Here is a 9,442-nt window from a genome sequence, read left to right as displayed (position 1 = left end):
GGCACGCGCCACCATGCCCAGCTAATTTTTTGTAGTTTTAGTAGAGACGGGGTTTTACCATGTTGACCAGGATGGTCTTGATCTCTTGACCTCGTGATCCACACGCCTTGGCCTTCCAACAAGACAGTTTTTATTACCAGCTCTGCTGATAGTGACATGTGACCCATCATGCTTTCCTTCCTCAACACAAGTAACTGACTGAAGTGGAAGATTTATCTCTTCTTCAGCCCAGGCTTGATGATCTGGTTGACAGTGATGATGCTATTTCACTGAAACAATTTCATGAATTGAAGCTTCGTGCACTGCTTGGGAAGTTGCTTTGGAGAATTTTCAGGAGCAGACTTCAGATTGCAGCTCTCATTTTGTTGTACGAACGCTTTGCCGATCATCATCAATTCTTGCTGCATTCTTCCTTTGCAATATCTTCCATCTATCTATTACTTCATAATAAGATACCCCAAAACTTAGTGGTATAGAACAACTGTTTGTACTTATGGATTCTATGCATCAGGAATTCACACAAAGGGCAGCAGTGACTGTTTCTGCTACATGACGTCTGGGCCTCAGTTTGAAATATATAAATGGTTAGTGTGGAGTCCTGATCAGATAAGTAAACAAGGAGGAAGGGGCCCCAGGTTGGGGAGGGCCCCAGGTTGGGAAGAACAATGAACAATTTTTCTGAGAGATGGCTAATCACAGTCCTCGGTCACAGCGACCTCTTTCTGCATGTAGCCCCCTCCAGCATGGCCCTATGAAACTTCCTTCCAAGGCCGGGCGCAGTGGCTCATGCCTGTAATCCCGGCACTTTAGGAGGCCGAGGCAGGCAGATGACCTGAGGTTAGGAGTTCGAGACCAGCCTGACCAATATGGTGAAACCTTGTCTCTACTAAAAATACAAAAATTAGCCAGGCGTGGTGGTAGGTGCCTGTAGCCCCAGCTACTTGGGAGGCTGAGACAGGAGAATTGATTGAACCCAGGAGGTGGAGGTTGCAGTGAGCAGAGATTGTGCTACTGCACTCCAGCCTGGGCAACAGTGTGACACTCTATCTTAAAAAAAAAAAGAAACATCCTTCCAGTCCCTGCCTCTCTGCAGACAGCCCCTTCTCTGCTGTGCTGCCTGTTGTAAGCTTGCAATGTATTTTCATATCTTCTCTAATAAATCTGCCTTTCTTTACCTACAACTGTCTTGGTAAATACCTTTACTGCCCACAACACCCACCACACCTAGTTGCATCCATGACAGTTGGGGGTGACTCAAATGGCTGAGAGCTAGAACCAGCTGGAAATTTCTTCACTCACTTATCTGGTACCTGGGCTGAAATCCTGTGAAAGCTGTGCTCAGCGGGGAACTGTTGATAGACGCACCGACATGGCTTTTCTGTGTGGCCTGGGCTTCCTCACAGCATGAAAGCCAGAGGGAAGCTCACTGAACGTCTTATTTGGAAGCTCAAGGATACAAGAATAAGAGTATTCCAGCGAATGAGGAAGAAGCTGTGCGGCCTTCTGTAACATGGTCTGAGAAGCCACATAGGTTTCCTTCCACCAAACTCTATTGGTTAAAGTATTCACAAGTCTGCTCAGAAATCAGAGGAGACTACATAGATCCTCACTTCTCAATAGAAGTGTCAGAATTTATGGCTATGTTTTTAAACCACTGCCTAAAAATATACACTCATTCTTCCACTGATACATAGAATTTCAACATATAAAGCACATGAGATTTAAAAACTTTAATTAGGCCGGGTGTGGTGGCTCATGCTTGTAATCCCAGCACTTTGGGAATCTGAGGCAGGCAGATCATTGGGTCAGGAGTTCAAGACCAGCCTCACCAACATGGTGAAACCTAGTCTCCACTAAAAATACAAAAATTAGCCAGGTGTGGTGACGGGCGCCTGTAATCCCAGCTACTTGGGAGGCTGAGGCAGGAGAATCACTTGAACCCAGGAGGCGGACAGAGGTTGCAGTGAACTGAGATCACACCACTGCACTCCAGCATGGGCAACAGCGAGACTCCATCTCAAAAACAAAAACAAAAACCTTTAATTATAGCTAGAGTGTTTATAGCCAGAGTGTTTATTGGAATATTCAAGTATTCTAAATAATTGAATATTACCTAGAATATTACAGCTAAAATGTTTCTCTTTATTGGAATATTCAGATGTGAATTATGTGAATAATCAGATGTTAACGATTTGAATAACACGACTTTTGAGCACAAAACATGACGGGAGCTGCGGCAATCACACAAATATTGATGACACCCAAATTTAGGGATGCCAGAGATGACAGCAAGATGAACATTCGGCTATTTGGCCTTACAAAGGCCAATTTCAAAAATGAACCCAAAGAACAGGTTTTGGTTGAATACCAAGGCCAAAATTGTACTTCAGTGCATTTTTCAGATGAGAACTCCCTGAATCTTCAAAACTTCCAAATCAGGGGGTTTTTTCATTAGAACTCCTACTATAGAGAAAAGGGATGAGCTCAGAGGGCTCAAATTATTTAGCCTGGCAAAAAAAAAAAAAAAAAAAAACAGATGGCAAGTTCAACCAAGTCACATAGGAGTGCTTAATTAATTTTTTTTGTTCTGTTTTGTTTCTGAGACAGGGTCTCGCTCTGTTGCCCAGGCTAGAGTGCAGTGGTGTCATCTTAGCTCACTACAACCACTACCTCCCGGGTTCAAGCAATCCTCCCACCTCAGCCTCCTAAGTAGCTGAGACCACAGGTGACTTCCACACCTGGCTAATTTTTTGCATTTTTGGTAGAGATGAGGTTTTGCTGTTTTGCCCAGGCTGGTCTCAAACTCCTGAGCTCAAGTGATCTGTCCGCCTCAGCCTCCCAAAGTGCTGGGATCACAGGCGAGAGCCACAGCGCCCGGCTTTAAGTATTAACAAAGGTCTTGGCCATGGGCAGCAAGGTTGAGGTGGGAGGCCCAGGGGACTCCACTGACGGCCACACTGAAGACCGGCCAAAACCTGGAAAAGGCATCAAAAGCCACTCTCCGTAAGACATGACTGCCAGCACCATGACAGTTTACCATTGCCATGGAAACACCCATACATTACTGCCCATTTGCTGGTTAATTCTGAATAACCCACCCGTTAATGAGCATGTCATTAGAAGTGCGTATTAATGTGACCGCAGCCTTGCCCCTGAGCTGCTACTGTCAGCACACTGCCTATGGAGGGCGTAGTCCTCTTTGTTAGGTTTTGGAGGGAAGGTGAGGGCTAAAGAAAGACACAGACAGTGGGCAGCTCAACAGCAACCCAGGTATACCGCAGACACCTATGGAAGTGGGGGACCAGCTTAATGCCAAAGCCCACCGCTGCTTATAGGCTGGGGGTGTTTATAGTTATGGGTGGGAGGGGTCTGGGCAGTATGGCTTGCTGTCCAGCAGGATATTGACAAGACGGTCCCATGATGAGGCGGTTCTGGCCCTTGTTCTGGTAGTATGTCGTGTTCTCTGCACTTTCTCCCAGTAGAATATGATAGGGATGTTTCTTTGCCTGACAGGGTATGATAATGTTTCTCTTTTTTTCTTTATTTTTTGTATTTATTTTGTTTTTGAGAAGGAGTTTCACTCTTGTCTCCCAGGCTGGAGTGCAGTGCCGGGATCTCAGCTCACTGCAACCTTTGCTTCCCGGATTCAACCAGTTCTCCTGCCTCAGTCTCCCGAGTAGCTGGGACTGCAGGTGCCCGACACCACGCCCAGATAATTTTTGTATTTTTGGTAAAGACAGGGTTTCACCATGTTGGCCAAGCTGGTTTCAAACTCCTGACCTCAGGAAATCTGCCTGCCTGTGCCTCCCAAAGTGCTGGGTTTACAGGCGTGAGCCACTGCAGCAGTCTGATAATGTTTCTTCAGTCGGGCCTTTGTCCGCTTTGTGGTCAGGTGGGTAGGCAGGATGTTTCTCACGGCCTGAACCCCCATAGAATATTTCACTTGAACCAAGGTCTGCAAAATAGTCGGATGCGGGGGCGGCTAACAAAATGGTTGTAGCTCGGATTAACACTCCTCTGCAGGGGCAGTCACTGAGCTGTAACCTTGCTCCCCCCTTCCTGGAGGACACCAACAACCCACCCTGCATCACGTTGAGGAAACAAGGCAAGGCAAGGCATTATCCTCATGCTAGAAAGGGTCGGGCAGGAAAGTGAGAAGTTTCTAGAAGTTTCTGGAAATTCCTCGAAGAACCCAGGAGCTTGTAGTAGAGAAGGTTACAAGGCCAACAGGAGCTGTGGCTTTTGTTAGAGAAACCCAAGATTAAAGCCTCTTTTTCTTCCTTCCTTGATTTCTAGTGTCTCCCAAGAGTCACGCTGGGTGAATCTAACAGGTGGGGCAAAGGATGATAAAGTTAGTGGATGCGGTCATTGATGTTGGCGCTTCTCCCCGACCTGACCCCCGTTCCCGAGGCCCACTTGGGTGGAAAAGTTGGGCCTCCACGGAGGCGCCATCGGAGCGTACCCAAACCCCTTGCTCTGCGACCTGAACAGCCGCTCTTGCACCGGCTCTGTAGGTCCAATTGCGGCGCCGGCGCGTAGGCGGGCTCGGCCCTAGCAACCCACGGCCGGTTGCCATGGAGACCTCGGGAGCTGCACAGCCCGAAGACCCCCGAGCGGCGGTGCGGGAGCCAGTGCGCAGGCGCGCGCTGCGACGCCAACCTCGGCTTCGCGCAGCTGCCCGGATCGAGGCTGGAAGCTGCGTGACCTGCCTGGCCCGGAGCGGGGGCGGACGGCGTCCTTCTGGTTCTTTCTACCTCGAGCAGCTGCGCCGGGGTAGACGGAGCCAGCGACTGGGGAACGGCGGCATCCCAGCGGCCTCTCCTTGTCCTGGCTGGGCGGTCGGAGGCTGGGCTGCCAAGTAAATCCCGGCCGCGCAGGGACGGAGGGCCTTTTGCGGCAGATCCCGGGACACGTGTGAGCACCCGGGGCCCGGGTTGGGGAGGAGGGTGTTGGGAAAGCGCGAGGCCTCCTGCAGGCCGGCCGCGGAGGGGGCAGCTAGATCTGCGAGCTTGGCCGTCTTCCCGGGAGCCTGACCTCATTCCCTTGTCACCTTGCAGGATTACGGTTTGGGGACCGCTGCAGCCCCACGTCCACCTGATAGACTCTACTACGCGTAGTAGGGTCAGAGCCGCTAAATGTCCAAGACCATGGCGATGAACCTTCTGGAGGATTGGTGCAGGGGAATGGAAGTGGATATCCACAGGTCCTTATTGGTCACAGGCATCCCAGAGGACTGTGGCCAAGCAGAAATTGAGGAGACCTTGAATGCGGTCCTCTCCCCACTGGGCCCGTACCGCGTGCTCAACAAGATTTTTATGAGGGAAGAGAATGTTAAAGCTGCCCTCATTGAGGTTGGTGAAGGTGTGAATCTGAGCACCATCCCCCGTGAATTCCCAGGAAGGGGTGGTGTCTGGAGAGTGGTGTGTAGAGACCCCACCCAGGATGCTGAGTTTTTAAAAAATCTGAATGAATTCCTGGATGCGGAGGGGCGCACCTGGGAGGATGTGGTCCGCCTGCTTCAGCTCAACCACCCCACACTGTCCCAGAACCAGCATCAGCCCCCAGAGAACTGGGCAGAAGCTTTGGGGGTGCTCCTGGGAGCAGTGGTGCAGATCATTTTCTACATGGATGCCGAGATCCGAAGCCGGGAGGAAACCAGAGCCCAGGAGGCCTCTGAGTTCGAGGAGATGGCAGCCTGGGGTTTAGCAGGAGGGAGGAAGATCAAGAAGGAACCGGGGCTTGCAGCAGAGGTGGGTTCTGCTTTAAAGACGGAGAACCCCAACTGGAATGCCACGGAAGACCAGCATGACCCTCCCAAACCGTTGGTTCGCAAGGCCGGAGCCAAGACTCGCTCCAGGAGAAAGAAGCAGAAGAAGAACCCCAAGCAGGAAGCAGTGCCCTGGAAAAAACCCAAAGGCAATGATTCCAGCAGCACAGCTGACTTGGAGGATCCTGAGGCGGTTGATGCTGAAGGCATGGCGGTTTCAGAGTCGATCAAGGGCAGCAGGAAGCCCTGTATGAAGCAGGAGGAGTTCACTTTGAAGAAGCCTGGGGCGAAAGGTGCCTGGAAGGGTCCCAGAGACCCTCCTCAGGGTGTCCAGGCAGAAGCTGAGAATCCAGAAGGCACCTCTGAGTCAGACCAAGATGGTGGCCACCAGAGTCCACCAAAGAAGAAGGCCATGGCCTGGGTTTCCACCAAGAACCCTGCCCTCATGAGGAAGAAAAAGAAGGTGAGCTTGGGCCCTGTCTCTTATGTCCTGGTTGACTCAGAAGATGCCAGGAAGAAGCCGGTGATGCCAAAGAAAGGGCCGGGCTCAAGAAAGGAGGCGTCAGTTCAGAAGGCGCCTCGAGGCCAGCAACCTGCTGAGCCAGCAGCCTCAACCTCTAAGGGTCCAAAGGCCAAGCCAGAAGGCTCTCCTCGGCGTGCCACCAATGGTGAGAATGACAACAGAAGTGACTGGGCTCCTGCCAGCAAGTGGGTGAGGCAGGAGGAGCAGGAGTGGCAGGCGGGGGCAGAGGAGCCTGAGCAGGTGGTGGGTCAAGCGGGTGATGAGGAGGATCCCAGTGCACTGCAGGAGGTGGATGACACACCAGTTGAGGAGGGTAAGAGCCCAACCCCCCCCCCCCCTTCCAGCTTCTGCTGGTGTTCATTCCCCTCTCCGCCCCCCCTGGCTACCCCCCCCCCCCCCCGGAGCCCCTGAAGGCCGATGCTGGGGACATCTAGTGGGCAGGAAGCAGCAGAGCAAACCCACCGACCGATTGTTTATCAATGAGTGTCGCTGTGGTCATTTGTCAACTCCATCTGACCCATCTTCCTTGATGAGAATTTAATGGTTTGGGGCCCCGCGTGGTGACTCGCGCCTATAATCCCAGCACTTTGGGAGGCGGAGGTGGGCAGATTGCTTGAGGTCAGGAGTTCAAGACCAGCCTGGCCAATGTGGTGAAACCCCATCTCTAACTAAAAATACAAAAAATAAGCTGGGTGTGGTGGCATATGCCTGTAATCCCAGCTACTTGGGAGGCTGAGGCAGGAGAATCTCTTGAACTCTGGAGGCAGAGGTTACAGTAAGCCTAGATTGTGCCACTTCCCTCCAGCCTGGGTGACAGAGTGAGACTCTGTCTCCAAAAAAAAAAAAAAAAAAAGAATTTAATGATTTGGGAGGCTGAGGTGGGCGGATCACTGAGGTCAGGAGTTCGAGACCAGCCTGGCCAGCATGGCGAAACCCTGTCTCTACTAAAAACACAAACATTTTTTAAAAAATTAATGCTTTGACGTTATGGTGTTTGCCTGGTATGTGGCTTTAAGGGTGAAGTTTTCCAGAGACCTGGCTGGGGAATAGAAATGTTCAGGGACCGAGAAATTTCTTGGAAGTAACACATTTCCTAATGACACCTCTCTCTGTTCCCTTCTTGAGCTATTCTCATTTATTCACAGAATCCAGAAATAAGTTGGAGGACCACCCATACCTGAGGAGTTGAAAGAACAAGGAAGAAGTTCCAAGTCAGCAAAATTTCCTCTTGTCACCGAATGAAATAAGACTTTGGACTGTCTGTCTTAGGGACCCTGTTGATAGCGATCCAGCTCCGAGGTAAATGATAGGTGAGGTCTCGAGTGGGAGGGAGTTGGGGAAGGGATGGATCTCTATGCCCTTTTCTCTACCAGGCCTGCTCTTTCACTGCCCCCTCCACTCATCTTCAGAGGCAGGAGAGTTGGTAAGAGGATTGGGAAAATTCTAGAACATTCATTCCCCTTTATGCATGAGCAGGTCGCTGTTAACACTCATCCACGTTCAGTCTTTCTCCCCCACGCCTCGCATCCCCCCCGGGATGGTCAGCAATCTCTGCAGGCCCTGGCGTTTGGAAGAGCTGGGTGGCCCCGCCATATTCTCCCTTCTAGCCTTTCTCTCCTGTAACCAGCGGGGTAAGTTAAGCCAGGACCTTCACTGCAAACCTGGCTTCATTGCTCTTTCGGTCTCCAACCTCCAGTTACCTAGCCAGGAGGTCCCCGGAGTTAGTTTTAGGGAAAAAGAATGTCTGCTTAGATCTCAAAGTCCTTGAATTTTAGCGTCTGTTAGTAAAAATGGTACTTTGATTCCCATTTGGGATGAGCCCTCTCAGGAATCCTGTGGGGAAGGGAGTGATGGTAGGGAAGGACTCAGGCAGTCCTAGGTCCCCAGCTCAAATTTCATCCATCCAACAAACTCACCATCTTTGCACCAAACCGTCAGGATCTTTGCAGCAGAAGGCCACTACTCCCATTATAGTAAAAGGGAAAAAAAATCTTTTAAAATTCAGCTGTCGATGTCTGCCCCCTGAATTTAGACACAACATATTAGACCAGACCACCACGTGCCATTGTGTGTGTGTGTTTGTGCGCGTATGTACGGGAGAGGGCAGGGTCCCTGAGACAGTGGTTTCCAAACTGTATCCTAGATGTCCACCAAGATGTAATCCGAATCTGGTTTTTTTAATGTGTTTAAAAAACTGTGAAAAGTGACTACTCAGATATGTTGGAAACCAAACAAGTTCCATTGAAGACTATCAGACTATTTATCTTGTGTTCATAGGTTAACCTGGTTTTGTACACGTCTTGAGTTAGCTGCTTCTGGCATCTCTTTGCTTAAAATTGAGCTGCTTGTAAATGTGACGATGAGAGAGGTTAGAAGGGGAAGAAATTCAGTCCTGTGCATGTCCTATTATCTGACGCACTGAAAGCAAGTTTCCTTTTGTAATTTACACGCTCTCATTCTGCCGTGACTTTAGTTGTATGGTAGCGAGTAAATGTATTAACATCGTGAACAGTAATAATATTCTGTCATAGAGTATTAGCCCTTGTACATATCCAGGGTCTCTTTTTCCGACTTCAGTCTTTGTGGTGATGTGAACAGTTGTTATATGTTCCCAGTGATTCAGCTTTAAAACAAATTTCTTATGATGATTCATTTCAAAATCCTGAGGGAGTGTAACTGAAAAGTACAGGAGAAAAGAGAGTGGTTTCTATTGACAGCTACGCAGCTGTGTGCATCAAGCTTCTCCTGGGGTGTGTGCAAAACAAAACCCAGGGGTGAATTGGATTCTTGAAATGACCAAAGCCTGCAACTGTCCAGCTTCTGATTTCAAAACGGGTTCATTAGGGCTTCATCGTCTTAACAAGTCGACACCATGACTAGTAAATGTCAACGTGTATGTATAAAATAAAGCTTAGCAAATTAAGTGTCCTGTTCAGTCTCTTTTGTAGGTGGGGATTGCATGGACTATTAGATTTGAGGAAAGGGTTCCCCCTTCAAAGAATACCCCCAGCCAGACGTGGCTGGCTATCAGATATGGATTCAAGCTTTGAGAATTGATAATTATCCATGAGAGAAGAAGCCGTTTGTCCTCTTTGTGAAAGGCTTTCCACCGATGTGGAAGGATGTGTCACAGATCTTAGGGTTTCTAGAAC

The 9,442-nt window shown here is 49.7% G+C and overlaps 1 protein-coding gene across 1 annotated transcript; it reads left to right on the top strand.

Annotated features, from left to right (window-relative positions):
* The first annotated feature begins 4,681 nt into the window (after positions 1-4,681).
* LOC108285382 (paraneoplastic antigen-like protein 8A) lies at positions 4,682-9,210 on the top strand. The gene is made up of 3 exons (XM_017502545.2): positions 4,682-4,914; positions 5,058-6,435; positions 7,436-9,210. The coding sequence occupies exons 2-3, from the start codon at positions 5,136-5,138 to the stop codon at positions 7,477-7,479; spliced, it is 1,344 nt and encodes a 447-aa protein (XP_017358034.1). The 5' UTR covers positions 4,682-4,914; positions 5,058-5,135; the 3' UTR covers positions 7,480-9,210.
* Positions 9,211-9,442: the final 232 nt, after the last annotated feature.

Source organism: Cebus imitator, unplaced genomic scaffold (genome assembly GCF_001604975.1).
Source record: "Cebus imitator isolate Cc_AM_T3 unplaced genomic scaffold, Cebus_imitator-1.0 Scaffold296, whole genome shotgun sequence".
NCBI classification, from domain to species: Eukaryota; Metazoa; Chordata; class Mammalia; order Primates; family Cebidae; genus Cebus; species Cebus imitator.
The sequence above is the reverse complement of the archived record's forward strand: the minus strand, read 5'-3'. Positions and strand labels throughout refer to the sequence as shown.